This window comes from Passer domesticus, chromosome 4, assembly GCF_036417665.1.
Source record: "Passer domesticus isolate bPasDom1 chromosome 4, bPasDom1.hap1, whole genome shotgun sequence".
In the NCBI taxonomy this organism is placed as follows: domain Eukaryota; kingdom Metazoa; phylum Chordata; class Aves; order Passeriformes; family Passeridae; genus Passer; species Passer domesticus.
The window spans coordinates 36666587-36691374 of record NC_087477.1 but is presented as its reverse complement, the minus strand read 5'-3'; the positions used below and the strand labels follow the sequence as shown (position 1 = coordinate 36691374).

The 24788-nt window shown below is 41.1% G+C and overlaps 1 protein-coding gene across 6 annotated transcripts in view; it reads right to left on the bottom strand.

Moving 5' to 3' along the window:
* Positions 1 to 22787, bottom strand: part of NPNT (nephronectin) — a 47197-nt gene extending 24410 nt beyond the window's left edge. Inside the window, exons 1-6 of one of the 6 annotated variants that reach the window (XM_064417141.1) lie at positions 22704 to 22787; positions 22457 to 22539; positions 20423 to 20523; positions 12969 to 13019; positions 4625 to 4717; positions 290 to 409 (exon numbers count right to left, since the gene is read on the bottom strand). In XM_064417141.1, coding sequence (XP_064273211.1) covers positions 290 to 409; positions 4625 to 4717; positions 12969 to 13019; positions 20423 to 20510 — 352 coding nt within the window. In that variant the 5' untranslated portion in view covers positions 20511 to 20523; positions 22457 to 22539; positions 22704 to 22787. Of the gene's footprint in view, positions 1 to 289; positions 410 to 4624; positions 4718 to 12968; positions 13020 to 20422; positions 20524 to 21859; positions 22126 to 22456; positions 22540 to 22703 lie in introns of those variants that run through there. The other 5 variants (XM_064417143.1, XM_064417139.1, XM_064417142.1 and 2 more) reach the window with 5 other exon arrangements.
* Between the last annotated feature and the right edge of the window lie 2001 nt (positions 22788 to 24788).

Genomic DNA, 24788 nt, shown 5'->3' with positions numbered 1-24788 from the left:
AACTGCAAGCACTTGTCCTCAAAGGCCAATTAGCAGTGATTTACAGCACTGAAGAATGCTCTGGGGAAAACTTTCAATAAAACTAATAAAAATCAAAACAATTGCTCCTGGTTTCTTTTCAGCCTAATTTAACTAGGAAAAAAAGAGCTCATCTTGTGTAGCTGCCTAATTTCCAGCAAGATTAATCTTTTACTTGGGGACTCATTTTCATTTCATAGAAGCTGTCCAGGGAAACTCCAGCAGGGATTCTGAGAAGCTGGGAAAGAGCAAGCACGAGGGCTGGCCATACTTGAGCACGTTCCATCTGGCATTAGCATGTAGCCGTTCAGGCAGTAGCACTTGTAGCTGCCGTAGGTGTTCATACACCGGTGCTTGCACGGCCGCGGCTTTAGTCCACACTCATTCAGATCTGAAATGAAGGGCACAAGGGAAGAGGGTGGGAGAAGAAAACACACAAGGCATGCGTGGCAAAACTGCCAGTTTCAAGCTGCTGGAGAAGGAAGGAAAAATACGGCAATTAGCTTTTTACACGCAGCTCAGCTGATAGCAAGCGGCCAAACCATCCTGCACTGCTCATCCCTCCAGCCAAGCAGCTTATTTGGCTTGGTTTCATAGATGTCTTTTCAAAAATTACAGTATTAGCATTAGATGAAGTGCCAGTTGCTTCATTAGACAACACACAAGCTCAGGCTGCCCACGTCTTGCCACTATTCATGTTGATGCCATGTCCAGGACCAGGCAGCACTTGGAGAAGGAGGAGAGAGAAAGCAAACATCACTCTGCAATCACTATCAGTGATTCTGATAGCAATTCAGTGATTCATCATCATGCTTCAAAATTAGTGGCAGAGGAAGGTAGGAAAGCTGATGCCAACTTACTTCAAATAATCTCACAGAGGAAATTTAATCCTTATCATTTAGAAAATACTCAAAGAAAGTATCTGACATCAGCTGTATTTGTCAAGGACCATCCATCACGGCTAGCATTTCAGACTTACAATTTAATAGAAAATTCATGGCTTGAACTGAAAATATTCAGCCTACAGTTTCCATATTAGTAGACAGAACTTCAAACAAGAAGATTATTTCCTTCAGAAGTCTCTTCCAAGAATATGCGTTGATTTTGTCTGAGTAAGCCAGAATAATTTGTCACTTATTATTGTTGTTATTTATTTGCATGGTGATGAACAAAGATTAGAACAAAGATGAAAATAATAAATCTATTCATAAATCCAGCCAGGGAGGACCTAAGAAAATGAGTTATCAACCATCATCTCTAATATTGCACCATGCTGTCTGGGAGTCTTTTGCAGACAGAGAATTGCCATTTTTTCCAGAAGTTTTCCAAGAGCCATCTCCCAGTGGCACCATCATATCAAGTGTCACTCAATCCATGTAGCAGAAAAGTAAGGCTTGAGGCTCCCATCGTGTCCTAAAAACACACACAGTAGCCACTTCATAAAATGCCAGCTGAGGAGATGACAGATACCTCTGTGGACTAGAGGCAAAGGCTCAGGGTTAAGGTGCTGATCCAGAAAGATAAATGCACCTCTGGCTGCAATGAAGTCACTAATTCATTGATTGCTTTTCAGAAAACTTAAGTGGGTCTATGTAGTAAATGGAGTGAGAAAAGTTACATTCACTGTAGAGGTGAAGTCAGAGAAATTATTGATTCTAGACAACTAGACCTGGAATTTTACAAGTTCTTAATGTCTGGATTTTAAATTTGTATCTGTATTCTTCCTATTTTCTACAAAAATAATCACTTTACAAAATAAAGGCATAACAGAGCTAGGTATAAAATACTTAACTAGAAGTAGGGACAGAATAAGGAAAAATAACACTGAAATTAAGTTGACAGGTCAGGATTTGAACAGTGCCTTGTGTTAAGTTCTAGTGTTTAAATTCCACCGCACTTCAGCTCCTAAGTTTAGAATACTCCTGAGTACTACAAAGCTGTCATGCACTTCCAGAGTTATGACCACGGACTCAAAGGGGAAAATAAGAATTTATTACTGTTCTCAGTACATTATCCTGCATAGAGTATAGATTACATTATGAGCCTTAAAATACTGGATCCTTCCATAGGACTCTGAATTCTACACCACCACATGATACAAAGTATTCTTAGTACAGAAATGAAAGCTCTGGTACTGACAAAAAGACACCTATTAGTAACATAGTGTGAGAATAGTATGAAGTGCAACACTATTAACAAGTTAAACAAGTCCTTTTAATTTCTTTGTGGGAATGCCTACTCATTGTCCTGCATTTGAGAATTTCATTTTTCAATGTTTTAATTTCCCACGTTGCCTACAATTGCACAGCCAATGCAAAACCAGCACTCTTGATTTCAAAGTAACACAAAGCAGTAGAGTACATAAAAGCAGACTGACTGTTTTGGCCACTATGGGAAGCAAGTTTATAACAAACACAAGCTGCTGAGCACAGGTATTTTATATCGAAAGGGATTAAATGAAATGTGAGTGCAAGGGAAGGACAGAGTGTTATGCTGGCAAACCCAGATGTGACTCCTGTGACTGCTCTGCTGCACCATGCATGGTCTTGGACCAACTTCAGTGCATACCCAACAATGGGCCACTTATTTCTAAGCAGATTCAATGCCCTCTGCTATTTTCTTTTAATTAGCTTCTGCAGAGTTCAGCACTCAAGACTTTTTCTGCCTTTTTTTGCCTATCACGTAACTTGGATCAGGCAACACTGAAGTTGTATGGATTGTCACAGCAGCTGCAGTAGCACTGGAAAAGGACAAGCATCCAGTATCATCACACAGTCAGGGCTGAACAGCTCTGCTGTGAGGTTGGGCTGATCTCCTGGATCAGCCCCAGGAGCACAGCCTGATCCATGGGGCACACAAACAGATGAGATGTAAAGCCTGTTTATCAGAGCTTGTACTCAAAGAATGCCTTTCACCAAGAACTTGAGCATACTTTACAGCCCAGAACCATTCACACATCATAGAAACCCTTCCATCTCTGCAGGGAACTCCAACATCTCTTCTGCCAACATTGTTACTTCTGTTCTAGAAATATGGTTCTAGAAGTACAGAATAGTTTTTACTATTCTAGTACAGGATTGAGAAAATAAATAGGCCACAGGCTGAACAGGGCAGGTGCTGTATTAAGGCATAATGACATAGGTCACGTTTATCCTGTGCCATTTCAATCTCCTCCCAGCAAAAGCAGACTCTGCATTCACTGCACACTTTCCAGTCTCATGCAAACACTGAATCAGTACATGGCAAGAATGCAGATCATGACCCCAGGAACAGCTCGAGGGTCTCACCACACACTAGAGCAGCAGCAGCCCCCTGAACTGGTGCACACTTGGGGCACCACTGTCAGCTGACATCTCAGAAACCTCACCTGCATCTGCCAGGGCAGCTTTGTCACCAACACCATGCAAGAATATGTCATCAATACTGCCCAAAGTGCTTCCTTTGACAACCCATCGCATTTTTCCCTCCTTAGCATTTAGTGGCAAGTAAATAGTTTCATTCAAGATGGAAGCCTCCAGCAATTTGCAAAGCATTCTTTCAGTATTGTTAAACTATTTACTACCTATAAAAACTGTTACACATACATCTAACTATTAGTTCACTGCACCGTTTTCTAAAACAGTTTTGGACTGACAAAAACACATAGAATAAAATCATAACAACACATCCTTTAAAATGTCAAACCAGAGTAAGGGGGGAAAAAAAGACAGGATAACATAAGAGACGACAGAAACTTTTGAGAAAACTAAAAAATGCAACACACATTTTTATATCAGTTTGAGAAGGGTTAGTAAACCTGAAAATAAATATGTATCTATTTATAAAGAAAATAACTCAGTCTAAAAACCAACATGTCATAAGAAATTTAGCAACATCAGAGTACATCCTTAAAGAAGAAAATAATTCTAAACATCACATTTTTCTAGCATACTTTCTTCAGCACTCAGAAAATGCATACATTTTTCTGTAGGCTGAGACAACTGCAAAAGAGATATAATGGAAATATCTTTGTGTGTGAACATGTCTTAGCCATCAAAGTCTAAACATCACATATTACAATTCTCTAACTGTTTATGATATTTATACCATTACATGCTTTGGACATAACTTTAAAGAAAAAAACCCAAAACAATGAAACTTGATAATCCAGTAAGAGAAACTTCATCTTTACACTAACCCTTTAATAGTTTAATGCAACTTAGTTCAGGATTAGGAACACTAAAATGAGAATGGATTAATTATGAGATTTTTAATGAAACACATATTATTTCACTATTCAAATCTGAAAATTGTGACTTTACAAAAAACAATCCTGACCATAAGGTTTAAACTATTTGCTTCTGATTAAGGAGAGCAGGTAACCACATCCTATTTAATTAATCTCATTGATTTCTTCTGAATGAAAGCAATTTTCCCCCTGTGTCATCCTACTGAAGATGTCAATCTCTCTACAAATTTCATTCCAAATATCAGACTTGCTGCAGCAGGAACAGACCTGCTATATAAGTTCATTACCCTGTAAACACAGGGGACACACACAGCATTGGTGGGCTGGGTACAGAGATCAACAATACTTCCATGATTTCAAAAATAAATTCTTTCTTACCTTGGTTGCAAGTTTTTCCAGTGTATCCTGGGTGGCACTTACACTTGTTTGGCCCAATGCATTCACCGTGTTTGCACCCTGGCTGGCATATAGCTGCAAATAGAGAAATACTCATTACCTTTCCACTCCAGTCACAGCTACAGTGAAATGTCTTTGAAATTATTGAATATTTCAATAATTTGAATATCTTAATTATTTCAAATTACTCCGAAAAAAACAGCAACTACCTAACAAATAGAAGTACTGTCTATGTTTTATTCAGAAAATACAGAACTCCAAGAAATAATAGAAAGCCATCTTTGGCACCTCTCTCAATATGACACAAAGAAAGTTCATAAAACAAACTTTCAAAGCTTCAATAACAAAAGCATTGCTTTTGAAGAAATATAAGAATTCATGCACAAATATATTTTTGCTGATGTAGGATTAGCCAACAGGAATATTTTCCTGGGCAACTGAAAACATTTGACAGATGAAAATTTTAAACAGCACTTCTAAGTATTTTGCATTAGAAATGTTTCTCTATTATTAAACCTACTTTTTAAACCTACTGGAAAAATGCAGTATTTACTATGCTCTAAGATGTCGTTTATCATTATATGACAAAATGCAGATACACAATCCTGCTGAGCTCTCTGCTAAAGCAAGACAGACACAAAATAGACAGAAATCAGATGGTAGCAAAAATTGAATACCCTGTAACCAGGATTTTCTATTTACCCCAGTTTAAAGTTCATTTTATAAAGTAACAGTATCATTTGGAACTTGCAAGTAACTAACCAGATCCAGCTGCAATATTAATCTGACAACAACAGGCTGTATCATAAAACTGGATGTATCAAGGACATAATTTAACAAATCTCCCAGAATGCACTCAAAAATGTAATTTGCCTTCTAGCCAAGCTGTTCAACAGGGTTAAATTAAACAAAAGTTTAAAGAAACAAGATATTTGTTTTGGTTGTGGAAGAACCATCCAAATACATCTTTAATATTCCGACAATCTTCTCCATAAGATTCAAAGCATCCAGAACTGGCAATTCCCACAATCCAGAGAAGCAACAGTTAGCATAGAAGGAGTTTGCTCCAGTTTTAGGCCTGCCTTTATTTAGGACTGTTTCAGGACTCCCATTATTATCAGGCCTGTTTTTTAAGTGTAGTATACACCTATAATCAGTGATAAATCCTAAAACCATAAAACATTGTTTTAAATCTACAGCTCTGCTCCTGATGCATCTCTCTAGTATGGTGGTGAAGTCTCTTTCCAAACAATTCTTAATGAGTATCTTAAAAGGCAACTGAAATGCAAGATTTTTTTTAATTTTTTTTTTCCCCAACAAACACCGTCTGGAAACAAAGAAATGAGATTCGTATTTAGAAACACTTCTCAGTGGAAGTGTAAAGGAAAGGAGCTTCTCAGACCACAAAAAGGGTATGCTCCAGGGAGTATGTCCTTGGGTAATGGACAGGTCTGACTGAAGAGCAACTGATTCCCCACGAGACTCTTCTAGAACACTGTACTTGGAAACACATGCTGCTCTTTTAATCACTATGGCCATAAACAGGAAAAAAGGATCTCCTTTGTTAAAAGTTCATTTAGATGCTGAGATTCTTGTCTTCCTGGCATCACAGACCCAGGTCCAATCAGAGGTGTTGGTGGCAAACTGAGAACTATGAACACCAACTTGATGACTTCAAAGCAACCAGGGAAAAACAAAAGTTGTGATCTAAACTACAGTAGAGAAAAGAAATTACTATAAATATGCTCTGGAAACTTGCCTGAATTTTCAATTGCACTTTAGAGAAGATCTGTATTGTGAAATGGGATACACTTACTTAAATCAGCTCTTTTTAAGAAACAAGAAGAACCATGGGATGATTTTGGTGTAAAGTGTAACAGTTCAGTAACTGCTAGAAGAACCTGTGGCAACTTTAGTTTTAGCTGAATTTTTTTATGCCTTGGTTCCTCCCTCAGTTGTACAGATTGCACATTAGCATCAGCTCAGATAGAGACAAAAAAAATCTCATACTTGAAGACAAAAATCTCTATTATTCCAAGGAAAGCTTCCAAATGACTAGCAAACCACTGTCCATAAAGTCAGTCATCATAAAACACTGTGGGTTTTGCACATTAAGTGGGTATTTGGAAAACTTTGTTTGCTGCCAAACACGGTTCTTGAGGAAAACCTGTTTATTAGAGTACACTCTATGAACTTGGGCTACTTCAGCATTATAAATCTTATTTTGACACAGCTGAAATTCAATACAGTATTACAACTGAAGAATTTCTTTATACAGGAGAAAAATGCTTTGCAGTAGGCTTAACAACATCTGTAGGCCAGCCAACACCACAGATAAATCTGATGGCATTTCCTATGAGGAATCAAGCCACCCACAGGATGAAACTTGTGCATCATCCTATTAACTTTATTGAGGCTTTGCAGGGTGCTCGGGACTAAAGAATCAGATGGTTCAGCCAAGTCTGCATGCCTGGCTGGGGTCCCTACTGACCCCTACCAGAGTGACCAGGCCCAGAGGGGTGGGTCAGCTCCAGCTCTGCCATCTCCAGCATGAAAATCCTTATTCAAAGGAGAAGCTGCCCATACAAGGCAGCAAATCCACTCACTGACTCCCAACGAGCTCTATTTGAACACTGGCAACAACCAGATGCAGGTACAAAAATAAGCTTATGCCAGACTTTCAGCATTTCTTTTAATAGCAGACAACTATTTCAGCTGTTTGGCATGAGTCAGAGCACACACTACGTGTGCTGATGTGACTGGGTGCTTTAATTCTCCACTCTGCTTGTTTTTCTGCCAAGTTCCAGATAGAACAGAATACTTCAGTCACCCTGTTCACACAAAGACAAATGGAGTTTCTGCATTTTTTTTGAAAACAAGTAGAATCACAAGTATTGGAGAAAGAAAAGTCTCCCAATTACTACTTTTTGCCTGTTGAGAATTTAAGAATCCCTCCACACCAATAAACCATTATTTCCTTCCAAGTGACCCACAGTTACAATGACTGAAATAACCCATGTCCCTGGATTTCAGCCTGTTATGTAACATTTGCTTCCCTACTAGGGAAGAAGAAAATGTAGACAGAAGGGTTACATCAGGCTGAGAAAGTCAGTCACTTATGAACACAGGGCAGAGAAATGGAGAAGGGTTTGAAAAGGGCTGCCAAAAATCAGTAAAACCTTTCTACTCTTAATAATAGTAACTGTTGTAAACAAAAGTTAAAATTATACTGGCATATACAAGTGCCACTCAGAATGAGACGGCTAATTTACTGCTGAATCAGTATCAAAGCAGACCTACCACATCTCCAAGGATTACTCTCTGAAAGCTGTTAAACTGAACTCCCATTGGGTAGGAATGTGGATTGACATGGACAGAAAAAAATCCTAAGCAAAGCAATTTTCATCTTTAGTCAAGTCTTGCTTTTTTCTGTGCTATAGAAAAAATTATAACTAAACTTTCCCTTTCACTTTATTGACCAATTTATTCAAGAGATAATGAGCAAAAAAAAACCTCTGGTCACACAATTATTCACGTCAGTTGGATCATTTTAAATGCTTTTTTCTTGGGTCAGATGTGAAGATTTGCTCTCAGTTCCCATTAACTTCAAGGAGGTATCCTAGGGTCTTTTATTTGGCCATAAATCTGAGTACCTATTTTCAAGGTTGGCAAGAACTACCTTTTTCCTCCAAAATAAGGTGACAAATACCACATTGTAAGTCTCACTTAAACTTCAGGACAAATTAAACTTCTTGTAAAAATAACACAACGAATTGAAATGTGAATGGGTGGTTTGGGTTTATGATGGGTTGTTTGTTTTTTTTTCTTTTTTTCAAGTGTGGGAGAGTGGAAGAAAGAATTTCTGGTGAAATGCACATGCTGCTACCACGCGTTATGCTCGTGCAAAAGCCAGAAGCCACCAAACTTCTGAGCCACTGCTTGTTGTTGGTGTTATCCAAGCATTACTCAGTCATTCTGAATTATAATTTTTTTATTGTTGCACAAATACAACAAATGAAAAACACATTCAACAAATTCATTATGGGTCTTTAATGCTGGGGCATGTTTTCATGTCATCTGAATTTTCTCACTGCACATAGATCCCTTCCCTGCTTTGGAAGCACCCCTGAGACTCAGTCAGATCCTCTGCACCAAGCTGGCCACTTTTGAGGGCATGGGTGACTACCACATGTCCCCTCTATTCCTTCTCTTCGAGAACTTTAACATTAATGATCTCTTTATTGACTACCAAACACTGTTTGGTGGGGTGCTAACCAAAAGATTTCACTGCCTGGTTCCCACTTGACTAATTCCTCTTCATTTGTGGCCAACAATGGAAATCCCTGAGCTTTCTTAATGCTATTTTCTCTAGCAATTAAAATTCTCTTTGGTTTTCCAATAGTCCTAGCTATGTTTTTCATTAAAACAGCGTTGAGTATAATTCTTACATTCTTTTTTTCTGCTCTGCCTCCCAATTTCTGAACTACTTTTTCATCTCTCTGAAGTCTAAAAACATGCACAGAAATACCTGCATCTGAAACAAACTATGCTAACCATCTGCCTGAATGGCCTTGTTTCTGCCCTCTCTTCCCAAGTAAGACACAGCCCCCTATTTATTCTGACTCCAGACCCCAGCTCCTTAAAATTCAATTTGCTCAGGCACAGTAAGTAATTTGTGCAACAGCCCAGAAATGATTACACAGAGTATTCAGCTTCACAAAACTTCACTGGATCCCCTTACACTGCTGATTGCAGAACACATTTCCCGTCTTGAGATCATTTCTTACATTCCCCCCCAGTGCTAGCTTTCTAACAAGATTTGCATATAGGTGAAAGGAGCTTTCCTCTAGGCTGCCTCCTCCACCTGAACCTGGGTGACTTCCTCCTGTGGTGCTCACAGACCACAACACCAAGTTCCACAATACTTCTCTCCCTCAGAGTCAGCTGCAGCTCACATATCTCTGTTTACTTTTTGCAATTCTTTGTAAATTCTGACATCCAAGAAACATTTTCAGGAAAATGAAACTGTCTTATTTACAGTAATTTTGATCTAGGATCCCAAAGGTAGGAGCTAATTTGTAAAACAAATCACTGTAGATCTTTCAGAGTTGCATACTTCTTTTTTCTTCAACTACATACTTCAATTATTCACAACTGCAAGAGAACACATAAAGCTTATCCCACCTCAAAGTTACTAGAAGGTGGTAAAAGCACATCAGACCCATAACTCATATTAGAGAATTACTTCTGAAAAAGTGACTTTGCTTCCCAAATAAGTGAATTACTATATCTCTGCTGAGATTAATAAGCCTCACTAGGACAACAGGGTATTAATTTTCAGATAATTTCATTGCACAACACTTCTTACTTTATTTTTTGGGGAATATAATAAATGTCCTCAACCAACTTCTGTAACTAGAAACTGACAATAACATCAGACAAAATGATATATCTAATGCCTGAATATTTTTTCAGAAATTATTTGCCCTTATTTGTGACATTCATGTTGTCAAAATGTTCAAGTTTTTATCTGAAACATACATTCCATTAAGTGGCTCCTTATTTTTCATGCACAACTCCAACACTTGCCTGAGTAAATCAGTTACTCAGTTTGCACTTTTGATTCTGGTATCAGCACATTAACATGACAAACTGCAAGCAGTGTAGGCCATTCACTGCAGTGAGTTCTTGGCTTGGCTATGACTGCTGCTAAATGCATTTCTAAACCACACAGACAAATCCAGACCCTGGTTTATGAATGCCTTGCTATTCAGAACAGCACTACACAGCATGCATAACTTAAGCATGGGTAACGCTGAAATCAATAGGATTTAATGAAGTCAGTGGAAGTTAATCTAATGCTTATACTCCTAAACACTCTTTTTTAAAAATCAGCAGAAATCTGATCTAGCACATGCAAAATTAGAAAAGCAAGAAATATTTCATGCTTTATAGAGCTTCTTGTTTGCATTTCAAGTGGTTCACTAAAACTGCTTAAAGAATGATGCTTATAATCTCAAATGCCTGTTTGCTACCTGAATTTTTCTATGTGTCTACGGAATTCCAACAGGTAGAAACAGGATAGCATGAGTGTCTCTGTGTGGTGACAGAAGACAAACTGGGTCCTACTGATATGTTGTTTATTCAAATATAAAACATCCACTGGCTTCAGCAGTGTAACTTCTGTATCAGTAACACAGCTGATTTCACAGAGAGATGAATGGCTGAGTGCTTTGCTCCTCCCTGTCTGAGACTCATGACTCTGCCACAGGGAGTGCAAAAAGAATCACAGAATCACACAGACTCACAGAATCTCTAGGTTGGAAGAGACCTTCAAGATAATCGAGTCCAACCCATGCCCTAAAACCTCAACTAAACCATGGCACCAAGTGCCACATCCAGTCTTTTTTTTAAGCACATCCAGGGACGGTGGCTCCACCACCTCCCCAGGCAGGCATTCCAGTACTTTTATCACTCTTTCTGTAAAAACTTTCTCCTAATATCCACCCTGTATTTCCCTTGGCACAGCTTAAGGCTGTGTCCTCTCATTCTGTCAGCTGCTGCCTGGAGAAAGAGACCAACCCCCACCTGACCACAGCACCTTTCAGGGAGTTGCAGAGAGTGACAAGGTCACCCCTGAGTCTCCTTTTCCCCAGGCTAAACACCCCCAGCTCCCTCAGTCATTCCTCTCAGGGTTTGTGTTCCCAGCCCCTCTCCAGCCTCGTTGCCTCCTCTGGATGTGCTCCAGCCTCTCAACGTCCTTCCCAAACTGAGGGGCCAGAACTGACACAGCACTCAAGGTGTGACCTCACCAGTGCCCAGTACAGGGGAAGAATGACCTCCCTGCTCCTGCTGCCACACTGTTCCTGACACAGGCCAGGATGCCATCGGCCTTCTTGGCCACCAGGACACACTGCTGGCTCATGTTCAGCTGCTGTCACCAGCACCCCCAGGCCCCTCTCCACTTGGGCACTGTCCAGCCACAGCCCATAACACTGCAGGGGGTTACTGGGGCCAAAATTCAGGACTTGGTACTTGGACTTATTAAACTTCATCCTACTGGACTCTGTCCATGCATCCAGATGGACGGAGTTCCAGGTCTCTCTGCAGAGCCCTCCTACCTTCCAACACATTGACACATGCTCCCAGCTCAGTGTCATCCCCAAATTTACTAATGAAAGACTCAATCCCCTCATCCATGTCATCAATAAAGATATTGAACAGAGCTGGTCCCAGCAGACATCCCTGAGGCCACCACTGCTGACTGGCCCCAGCTGGATGCAGCACCGCTCACCACCCCTCTCTGGCCCGGCCATCCAGCCAGTTCTGAGCCCAGCACAGAGTGCTCCTGTCCAAGCCCTGGGCTGCAGCTTTTCCAGGAGTGTGCTGTGGGAGACAGTGCCAAAGGCCCTGCTGAAGTCCAAACAGACATCCACAGCCTTTCCTGCATCACTCAGGCAGGTCACGGTCATAGAAAGAGGCCAGGTTGGTCAAACACAACCTCCCCCTCCTAAAGCCATGCTGGCTGGGTCTGACACCCTGGCCATCTCTAAGTGCTGTGTGATGACACTCAGTACAAACTGTTCCATTGCCTTACCAGGTACTGAGGTCAGGCTGACTGGTCTATAAGTACCAGGATCCTCCTTCCCACCCTTTTTGTGAATGGGTGTCACATTGGCCAGCTTCCAGTCCTCTGGAACCTCCCCAGTGAGCCAGGAACAAATAAGACACATCAATTCCTAAGCAGCAGCAGACTACAGCCCTGGGTACCAAAGTAAACTGTGTTGATTTCATTTTGCTCTAATGTGCCAGGATCTACACTGCTGGAGACCAAGGACTGTAAAGTTTCCCTGTTCTGGGAAGGAAAACCTGTAGTGGAAGTGCAAAGCAGGCAGTGGGGGGCAATAAATGCCTCAGCCATCCCAAAATAACCTCTCACTGCACATGATTCACTGCCATGAAAGCAAATTAGGCCTCCTAGGTCTGACAGCTTGTAAATGCATTGCTGGTAGTACAAACAATTTACAGAAACATAAAAATACTGCACAGGGCTTGAGGGTAAAATAAAGAAAAGAAGTGAAAAGGGAAAAAGTGTCGTATTTTAGAAACATAAGTGTATCATTGTATAGGCGTCTGGGATAAAATAGCCCTGTTAATTTCTTTCCCCCCTCATCTTCCCCAAATCAAATGCTTAAAAAAATGAACAACAACAAAAAAATTACCTTCTTGTCACATATTAAAATTTTCATGTAAACTTATGACTTCAAGGCCATAACTCCAAGTCATAAACTTGCCAAAAGTATTTCAAGAAATATGTTCAGCTAACCTTTGGGCTGGCACCTTAGGCTGGCTATTCTCTGCCTTAAGACGTAGAATGCTGCAAGACAAATATCCAAAAGAGAAATTCCAGCTTTTTTTTGGTTTTTTTTTTTTCTCTGTAAAGAGGATGGACTTGGCTGTGGTTTTTATCAACTTGTTACATTCCTGGAGAATTACATACATTCAACATTCAGAGCTTTTCTGAAATAAAAAAAAATTCTGGTACACATTTAAAACTGGAAATACCTTATATCAGTATTTCATTATGAGATTTAACAAACACATTCTGATACATAAGAGTAATTAAATATAATGATGTGATGCTATTCTTATTCAATCAGCTAAGGAACTACACTTTGTCAAGCTTCATATATTAAGTAGTTGTAAAAATTCTCATGTTTCATGGTTCAGGTTCAACATTTCCATCAACAGAGCACAAATGCTTTTCTTAAAGACATAGTATCCTTTCATTTAAGTATGAGTATGTATTTTTAATTTAGCGCTGTGTCTCCACAGCTCAAACACAAAGGCCTAGCATCTGGATGCTAATTTGAGAGCAATTAAAATTACACCCTTTTATACGTATCTGAACATCTGCAACCAATAAACATGTTGGCACACAAATTTACTGGTCATTTTTATAATGTCTAAAAATGTAATGCCATCTAAATTAAAAGTAATACTTTAAAAGAAACCTTTTCAGCTCTTGCTACCACATGAAACAAGATATGCTACAAAATTTAAATAAGATGAAAACACAGATATATGTTTCAAGCTATTTGAAATCAATTTATTTGCCAATAAATTTAATATTAGCAGCATGGCTTGTTAGGCTACACAGCCTTGTGGTAGCAGATTGGGACTTGAGCAACAGCAGCCCTTGGTATTTTAAGTAGTGTGTGACCAACACTTAAGGGTTTTCTATGACTGCAACTTGTACTAGTTTAAATCAGTTTTAACTAGGAAGTCCCTTAGCCTTGGTTACTGCGAAAGAAAGCTCCTCAGGTTGTTGCTGGGCTTTCAGAGAAAACGTAATTACAAATATACTACAGTTGCAATTGGTCAAATTGATTACTGATGACATTTCCTTAGAAAAAAACAGGCTGCAAAACTATTAATCTGCATATGAAGTGCATGAGGAATGCAGTAGGGAAATGGAAAAGGATACTGTATCTTTAACACAGTCAAGTCATACTTTAAAGGCATAAAGGTTCTAAACTGGGAAAAAAATTGAATAAAAATAGCAAAACCTCATTTTTATTCTTGAATAGCAGTGTAAAGCAGTATTGCAATTCTGTATAAAATGCCTTTTCTTTGAAAAGTACCAGGGATGCACAAAAATATCAGTCATTTTATAAGAAGCAGACATGCTCCATATCAGTATTTATTAAACACTGCTAATAGAATGCATTAATTCAGACTGTGATCTTACAACCCCAAATTCAGTAGCAAAACTCTTATTGACTTTAGGGATGTTTCTGCTAGTGGATCAGCCTCCTAGGAACCAGTATTTTCACAGGTCATTATTGACACAATCATGGTTTTATTTTTGTGCATCTTGGACTATACAGAATTGCCATTTCCACTGAAAGCAATGTAACATGCAGGAAACAGAAATGCTAAGCTGCCCATGGCCTCTTCTCCCATTGATGTGTTGGATGATTTATATGGGTAAACTCCCATGAAATTAATTTTTACCAATACAAAATCTCCTTCTAAGCATCAATGAGAGCACAGCCACTGCTTCCCCCCCTCCCACCATCTCATACCCCTGAAAGAGACTGCACAGAACAGGTACACAGCTTCTGAGCTCCTTAGGACAGCAGCACAGACACTGCAAGAGCCTTCCCAAGGGTTGTGAGAAGGCAGCAGCATGCACAGTTCCCAGCAAAGCACTCAGTTATGCCTCCATCTGCTAGACATCAACTCATACAAGCTCCTCTCTCTTGCAAGTCCTCTTTAGAACTCCCTGAAATCATATGCTTTCTACCAGGTTTGGCTAAATCTAAATGCCAGCCTGACGTACTTCAATTAACACTTTTTTAATGATGCTAAGCTAAGGGGAGGTGTAAACTGATGGCTTGACTTTATACATCCTTGACTGTCCTGTCTCTAGGCATTTAAGCCATTTGTGGTGGAAAACTACTTTATTGACCTACTCTGGGTTTGCTTTCCAGGTAAAACACTCAAACCTCAGCACGGGGAGATAAGCAGATGTAGTTACAACCAATGGGCTCTCTGAAAGAGCACACCCATCTTCACCACCCCTTCTGAGACAGACTGCATGGATTTTCTTACTGCCTGAGGAGAATCACACACAGCAATGGGTGAAGTCATCAAATACCACTGCTTATCAAACCTATGTTCAGTTAAATTTTATTCCTGTTAAGCATCTTCTGTTGGTCAAACTTTCTATCCATCAGACAAAATCTGCTGACTCCAACAGTCACATAGACTCCAGTCAGCAGAGGGTCTGACAGTAGATCTGCATTTTTTTATAGAAGCTGCAGACCTGGTCTTCTCTTGTGTATCTATGCAAACACAGCAAAAAGAACCATTTTTGCCATCACCTCCAGCAAAGGAGTTGTCCAAACTGTAATGCAGAATGAGAATTCAAGCCACTTCATATTGCTTTTCTTTTAAAAATCCTGCTGAACTTTTAAAATCTATATTAAAATACTATCTCTCTCCACAGTTTTTTGCTGTTGAACTGCAGCTAAAATTTTGAAACAATCTTCACATGTGTAGTGGTTCTTGACTACACATAACTGGTGTACAAATAAATTACAAACAGACACACAGCCAGGTTCAAAGCAGGTGTATTTTGTTCATGAAAGACACACACAGGCAGAAACCATTTCTATAGCTTTTGAAAGAACTACAGAGATATTTGTAAGCCAGCTAAAAAAGAGACAGACAGACCATTAGTTTTAAGAACAGTTTTGAGGGAACCCAGATAAGTGGCAAAAACACCCACAAGGAATTTTTTTTTTTTGCATTTGTGCAACATGTGTGCAAGGACACGTGTCCTGACTTGGTTTTCCCTGTGTCCTTTAAAACCCCTTGAATGGGCTCTGCATTAGGACAACACATTCAGTACCAGGGGTGCTGTTGCCTTACAATGCAAAAGCATTTAGGAATTAAAAATGCACTATTGATACCTGCTTTCACCAAAAATATTGTGTCACAGGAAGTCACCTCCCCTGCTCTGGAGAAAAGAAATACAGAAGCAACTCCTTCTACCCTCACTTTTACTCTGGGTTATAACTCAGCTGCGTGCACAACAGTAAGACATAAAGCAAGAAAACAACAATCCTATTTTTACACATATTTCATCAGGTACTTTATCAACATACCATCTTTCAGAGAGGTAGGCTTTTGTGTGATTATTCCCACTTACAGCTATTACTCCCACTCCTCCTAATTAAAGTGCAAGTCAATTCCGCAGGCTGGGCAACAACATGGGATTTTTGGACTAATTTCAAGTGGGATATTTAATATCTAACTTTAGAGCATTGATGCAGTGAGCTCCTCAGTGTAAAAATTCAACCCTATCAATGATAAGGGTACTTTAAGGGAGCTAATTGATGGTGTTTAAACATAATTTCTGTTGCTCCCAAATTAGCCTTTCTACACACCAGGTTGAATTAATTAATCTTTTACATAGTAAATCAAAATCTGAGAAAAGCTAATTAGTTATGTTAGTGATGGAAGATATACACAGTTCTAAATCTAAGCCACTAAACAAGCATGGATGGATTTTCAATTTACAAGGTCTAAGAAATACCAATGAATTTGAGTTACATTTGTTCAGACCCTTTGAAAACATGCCTATATTTTTATCAATCTCAAAATGCATTTAGCTGCCTAAGCACAGATCTCACTTGGGTGTTCAAAACCTCCAAGAAAGAAACAAAAAATCCAACCTGTTTTAAAGTTCTTCCAGTTTGAAGGACAACTTCTAAGCACATTTACTGGAATTTGAAAAGGCATTTGGGAAGGGAATTTCTTGTCACTGCAGAGTGAATATTTCTACTGGCTGAGATGTTACAGCTGACACTGACAGGCTCTGGAAGGAAGCTTACAGACGGATCAGACCTACGTGCACAAGTCCTGACTGGTGTAGACAGAGGATGTTGTAAAGAAAGAAGTGTAAATTAAAGGAGGGCCCTATTTCAACGTCTTCCTACATGTTTATAAGAACAGAAGACAGCTGAGTTATGCTGAGTGGCGTTGCTAAGCAGCACTAAGCATGATTATGCTCCACGTGCACTCCTTTGCCAGTCAAAGGGACATAAAAGGAATAACTTCACACTTCACAAAACCAAGTTTAGCTAACACAGTTCAGTTTCCATTTGCAACTCTCTGGATGGATTATGGATGGAAGATCAGGAGCACAGAGCCACCAAGGCTTAAGGCCTTAATGAGACTCATCAGCTGCACCACACTCCTGCTCCGCTAGAGCTGACATATCCAGCTAAATGGCTTAAGCATTTGTCACAATTAAACCACTACCTTAAATCACACTGCTGGTTTAAATAAACACATTTTTTTCTCAATAGCTGTGGGCAGAGAGCACACCCACACGTGCTTGGTGGAGCAGCTCAGCTGGACAGCAGAAAACATATCCAGGTATATCAGTGACCACGTGCCCTTGGCTCATCACAGTTCAGAGGTCTCTGCAAACTGGGACCACATACCATGTATCTGTGTGTCTGCTCCACTCTGGCTCCAGCATGGCTCTCACCTTACATTTGTTGTCAGAAGGATAAATTTAGAGATAATTAGTGCCCATGTGGTAAATTATGCATGAGTAAGCAGGTGAGAGTCCAAAGGTGCTGTAGCAGTTGCAGGCATACCAAAGATGGCTCAAGCTGGTTTGAAAAACAGCAGTTCCAACTCACTAATAAAGAGCTCAGCATTATTGCCTAAATATTTGAAGCTTCTTTTTTGGACACATTTTTTAATTGGGTCTCATTACTAATTTTTAAGCCTGATTCTATACTTGTTTTCCTTGTGCAAACAGAACTTACGCTAAAATACCAAAGAAAATGTACATCTAGTAGAGAAAGTCTGACACCTCTTTATGCCACTCATTTTGGGGACAAGGCTAAGAGCTTCACCTTTGAGCAGAGAGAAAGCAGAAGAAATAATCTTGGCTTTTTGGAAAATTTTCACTGATATTCCTTTGTACAGCAAAATACCCAAGTTTTCCTGTGAGGCCAGGAATGTTGCCTTCTGTGCCAGGTTAATCCTACATACTGGGTGCCACATTCCCAAGGTGAAGAGTTGACTAGAGATTTTCTATTTGGCTGCAAGCACTAGAGAGATTCACTTTCATTTAGTGTAATCTCCTGCTTTGTGATATGTCTGGAATTTTCACCGCCCGCAACTGACTTGGGTTTTCGTGTTTTATTTTGCCAATAGTTTGTCTCCTATTTAGAACAGAGAAGGAGCTGCTGATGGTTTTAGTAAAATTTTCACCTAAACATCTGAGACTCTTCTGACCCAGCAATTAAAACATTATCAGTATGTAAAGAAAAAAAAGGCGCGGGGGGGGGGGGGGGGAATGCTTTTTGACACCTAAGTTATAACTGTATTCTTTTGAAAGTCTGGTCCAAATTACTGGAGATGATCCCAGAAAATACCTATCTACATGTCTTCTAAATGTGCATGGACACAAATTTGTGGATAATGGACTAAAATGAAGTGGAAGGAGGTGAGAATTCACCTACCTTTAGCCTAAAGGAAAAGAAAAAAGCATTTCTAGTCTCTGGAAAAGCTAGCACTAAAAATTAACTTACTAACAGAATCCAAAGAACAACAAATAAATTATACTTTCCGTGTATTATTACTTTTGTCTCATTTCCAATTTTTAATTATGAATCTTTTGATAGTATAAATTTATGCAACTTCTGTCTCCCAATATCATAAAAATGCAAAAACAAATCAAATTTGGTAGTAATGAGAAATTGACTTTCACCTAAACATGAGCTGTAATTTATGGTTACAAGATGGAAGACAACTTGTCTAAGAAAAGTGACACAGTAGTCTGGGCTCTTTTGGGTTTTGGTTTTTGTTTGTTTTTTTAAACAAAGCAAATTATTGATATTTGCCAGTTAAGCCTGCATAGCCTCAAACATTCAAACGCACAATGATTTTCAAATAAAACTGCATCATGAAAGGTGGACCTATTCCTAGACTCCTGGACCATAGATCCTATTGCCTCTGGAGCAGCCTCAATCAACCTACTAAATACTCTCCTTTCTTCTTCATAAATGTTCATTGCCAAGGAAAGGACTACTTGTTACTAATTAGAGCCCTAAAAATCAAAATTGTTCATGGTATGGTCTGAGAGGTATCAACCTGAGAACTCTGCATTAAAGAAACAGTATCAGGGATGTTGCATTCCAGAAGTACTTTCCATCGTTTTTTATTAGTCATCTTATGTATCTATTAAATCTTATGGGCTTCTAATATACTTGGGAAGAGAGAAACCAGTCTTGCTGCTTACAGATTTGAACAAAACCTTTGCTGAGAGTTGCATTTCCAATTCTTTTCCTATCTTTTGCCAAATATTTGCCCTGCAGACTAGAAACTTACAGTATTTAACACCTGTTTTATTCGGAAAATGGCTTGACAGAAAACTATCTCATCCACATATGCTTCTGTCTAAATAAAAAAATAAAATTAAAAAAAGCTAAGGACCAGCATTTATAGGCTTGCTCCTGCAAAAACTTCAGGATGTCCCTCATGTATGAGCATTAAACACATGAGTAAGCATCCCCAGTATCAAAGGTCATAATTTTAACAAGCTGAGGTCTCTACGTGACTCCTAACAATTTTAGTTGTTACACAGTACTAGCTGCCTCCACAGAATTCCTACTGAAGATGTAGTTAATGATGAAGACTTATCTACTACTTTATCCTGCAGTCATATCAGAGTCTAGATAGACTTGAGAATCTCAGAGATGTTTCTCTTCACGTGTGACCCAGTAAAAGGATGCTGTCAGGCAGATTTAGTCCCTTAGTTTAGTTTTACTGAAAGAATACTTGAGCTTAGTACTTAATTGGAACATTTCCATTGATGTTCTAAGTGAAATGTCAGTAATTTTGGTTTCCTCTTGGATGCAAATATTATCACGCTGCAGTGCCTGTAACATGACACAGTGTAGTTACACCAGGGTATAAGATCAGAGCACAAAACAAAGCAGAAACCAAAAAGAAATTTCCAAATTCTCACTACCCTAACTCCATTTTACCTTACTTGACTGCAATCATTTTAGAACTGTTAAAAACAGACAGAACTTTAACATGACAGCATCCTTCTAAGTCAGGCGCACACGTGCAAAAGCCCAGCCCTGCATGGTCAGGATGTGTGTGGACACGTGAAAGACATGACTAGGTGTGTACAAGCCTTCTCTACAAGTGACTAGAAGCCCCAGCAGCAGTGGTACTCACGCTGGCACTGTCCCCAGGCCACTCGGGCCCAGCCCCAGCAGCAGTCAATTCTGCTTCCAAAGCGACACAGTCCTGCCGACGAGACCATTTGTCTGGGCCACCTGTAGAAGACAGTTCAACAAAGTCTGGTGAAACATTTTAAAAGTAGCTAAAATCATCGTAGAGTAAAAAAAAAAAAAAAAAAAAATCTACCAAACAACCTAAAAACTCCAAAAAACAAAGAACAGCAAAAACCTCTCCTGCATAGAGATACATTTTTTTTCTACTTTTTTTTGAAGAGACAAACTGCTCTCAGCTAAGCCTGGGATATTTCTAGCATTAATACTTTACTTAGTTCAAAAAATGCAAATGACAATAAGTGAAGAGGGGAGATGATAGTTAGGATAACTGAGCAAAGCCTAAAAAGCTGACATGCTTTGCAGTACTCTCACTGCTGCCCCTCCCAGGCTGGCACTGAACAGAAGTTCAGAAGTCTGAAACAGAATCTATAGCACGGAATAAATGCCATCACAAAGTTTAGGCATTGCTTTTGTTCACAATATACGGCAAAATTTTCTCACTGAAATATTAAAAGAAAAAAAAAGCTTAAAAAAAGCTTCTTGGGCAGTTAAATAGAAATTAAATGTAAAAGGAAAGCTGTAGTCTTTCTTTGTTCCAAGGAAAAGATACCACGGCCTCACGCAGTTATAAACTATTGACACGAGTCAGTAATATCTTTAAAGGATAGGCTGAAACGTCGTGAGCGCTGCATTTGAACAGATGCTATTAAAAAAAAAAAAAAAAAAAAAAAAAAAAAAAAAAAAAAAGAGTCCATGGGGAGGGCGGGGGTCGCGCTGGCCGCTTGCCCCTCAGGGCGCAGTGCCCGCTCCCGGCAGCGCCGCCGGTCGCGACACTTGACACGACAGGAGGCGACAGGAGGCGACACGGCCCGCGGGCACACGCGCCGCGAGCTTCGTGTTGGAACTTGAGCCGCGATCTCCGCCGCCCTGCGCCGGGAGTGCCTCCGGGCGTCAATAAGCTAATTTTATCTCTACAGCACGCGATGCGCTTTGTTTTTAATTCTTGCGGGACGCAGCCCCGCCAGAGCAATAAACTTTTCTTTCACCTAAGCCCGCGTTCAGGCTGCCGAGCGGCGGGGCAGGGCCGGCAGGCTCGGGGCCGCGGCTCCGTGCCGGGAGCGGCGCCGGCGGCCCCGCGGCTCCACCTGCGGCCCCGCACCGGCATCGGCAGCGCCACACGCGTCCCGCCCAGCGCTCCGGCCGCCCCCGCCTCGCCGGGAGCCAGCCCCGGGCTCCGGTGCCAGGCAGCAGCGCCGGGGCCACCGCAGCGCCCCGCGTCAAGAAGGGGAGAGCCGGGGCTAGCCCCGCTGTCCCCGGGGGGAGAACGAACGCCGCCTTCGCCCTGCCCGGCCGCCGCCCCGGCTCTCCCCGCGCCTACCTTCTGTCAAATTCCCCGGCCGCCCCCAGCGAGAGGCAGGACGCCAGGAGCAGCCGCAGGGAGAGCTCCATGGCCGGCGGGGGCTCCGCTGGCCGCCGAGGCGGCCCCGGGCGGGCAGAGGCGCTGCCGCGGGTCCGGCTGCCGCCCAGGCCGGCCGCGCTGCCACTGCTCCGCGGCGGCGGCGAGCTCGGCGCCCTCCCTTCCCCTTTCCCTCTCCCGGTGCCTGCCCGCCCGCCTGGCAGGCGGAGGAGGCGCGGCGCGGGGAGCGGCAGCGCCGCCCGGCCCCGGCAGAGGCGCCCGCGGCCCGCCCGGGGCCGCCTCCCCCTGCCAGCGGCACCTGGCGAGCGTGGGACACCTGGGGCGGCACAGAGCCGCGAGGAGCCCCAGCTGCTGCCGACAGCCAGGCACCAACCGCGGTCCGGGGGCGCTGGGATGGGTGGGCTTCCTTGTCATGAGCTTTGCATCTCGAACTTCCTGAAGGAAGATGGTTACGCCCTCCCCTCTGCAAAGCTCCTGTCTGAAGCCAAGAGCGTTATGATTTGGCCTTCTTTTACCAACGAAACCTCCCCAACAACAAAGCTTTTTTTAAACCCTTACCAGGTGTACGTGGTTTTCCCTGTCTCAAACACTCCTATTAATAGCTCTCAGGTGTTGGTATGTGTGACATCAGGTGTCCAGCCCTTGTCCAGAAGAACAAGTGACAAGTTTGAACACTAACCACACATCATGTAATGTGCTTGCACTGCTACCGACAGCAATGACTGCATCTATACTCATCACTAACATGTTAAAATACAGCCCTTATTTTCGTTTGGTTTCTATGAACTACGGCTTTGGGGCTTACCAAAGAACACTTCTAATAGCAGCCTGTCACCAGTTTAGGGTCAGAGCTGTTCTGAGATCTCTCTGATTACAGATGGATGGGGTCAAGCCCTGGGACTGGGTTGCAGCATTTGTTTAAATTGTGCCTACATCAAGGCTAAAGCTTGTCAGCTGTTCCTACAAGAGTCTGGCTGTAGCTTAGAAGCAGAAACCAAGGATTTTCTCTGGATTGTGCTGTAACACAAAGCCAAACTCTTCAGAAAGCAGTTGGATGCCAACCACAACTTAAAGTTTCAGATTTCAGCTGGTAGTTCTGTGTTGAGCATTTTCCACCCTCAAAACACTTCACAGATAATTCAAGTTATACTGCACAAAGGTGGCCATTTCTTGCACAAGATATAGATTGTGCTAGTAAATTACAGAAATTACACCTTTCCTCAGAATGATTTTAGCACTTTCTGCTCACATTTGAGCAGAAGATCCCCTCCAATGCTCCTTCCCCTCTTTTTTTTATCTTTTAATGACCATACAATCCCCATGATAAACTTCCTGTCCACAGCATCAGCTCAGAACTTTTCAGACACAGAGAAAAAGCAACTGTAAAAGCTGCAAGGGGATGATTCTTCAAGGTGCTTGTACCTGTGCTCAGATAACATGCAAGCTCCCCTAGAGGAGTCAGATATAAAAACTGCACTGAGGACCAAGCCTGGTTCCCTCCATTGACATGAGAAGCTGACAGCCGGGCAGTGAATGCAGTGACACGGCGCTGTTTGGGAAAGACAGAAAAGCATCTGGCTTGTGTTAGATCCTTGCTGAAATATAGACCTGATTGCCAGCTCTTGACTGATTGATAATTGTTTTGTTTCACTTGGATCTGTGATGTGGTATAACAGACCATGCATAGTGAAATCACTGTCAAGATTTAATGGACAAAAGGGGATATAACCTATTTGTGATAAACACAAGGATTTCTTTCTGGCAACTGCATCTGCATGTGCCTTTCCAACTTGTAGGGGAAAAAAAAAAGTGTACACAAATTACACCACTGCCAAGTCCAGGACAAGTGCCAAAACCAACATTTGAACATCACTCCAAATTAAGGTCTAGGGCAACCTGACACTTTTCCTCTCATGTCCAAAGGGACATGTCATAAAATCGATTCCTTTAATGCAATGCTGCATAATGGTACTTAATGTACACAGGAACTTTAGAGCACACACTATTCCTTTAAAGCATGTTCACTCACAAATGGCAGTAAGATCATTTAATCTCTCCAGACTGCACTGAGTATTTAAGACTTCCTCAGCAGCCTGTTTGGCTCTCTTGTATGTTAATACTAGTGTGCTGGTCAGACATGGTGCCTACTCTAATTAAGATTGTCTGCTCTTGGTTGACTTCTGCTGCCTTTACAATTTGTTTTGGAACATCAACCCAAAAAACAGTTAACCAGTCACTGAAAGATCACATATTAGACTTCCATACCCATCAGTGGAACTGACCATCCACTCACTTATGAATTCATTTGTTTTGGCAGTGGTTCATCATGACTAGTGGAGCTCTCTTAACAAGGCAGTTTCTCATATCCATGACAGTAGAAGGATTACTGAGTGAGCTGTCAAAGAGCCAGATCTCTTGATGAGTTAAAGGTGTATTAAGTTGTGTGGGTATGCCTCAAGATACTGTATAGAACATGTAGATGGAGAAGTTGTTGGCAGTATGACAATAAAAATCACTTTTGTATGTTTAGTGAGGCAGTAGAAAGTCTGGCAAAATGCTGATGCCATTGGGTGGGCTGACCTGATGTCCAGCAAGATTTAACTAACAATAGAAGTCCAGCAGCTGTCCATCACCATCAAGCACTCAGATGATTGACTAGAACAAGTGTCCAAGCAAGTTTCTTTAAAGTTACCAGTAAGACACTTGGTTAAGCATAGCATGATAGTCAGGTTTTTAGCTGCAAATTAGCAACAATGAAGCGGAAACACAGAGGAAGATAGTATTTTGAACAGCAATGCTGCTATCCTTGTGTATAAAAAAGTCAAAACTCATAGGAAGGTGAATTTTGCCTGAAAAATTGTTCATCTTATGCAAGCATAGTGATCCTTCC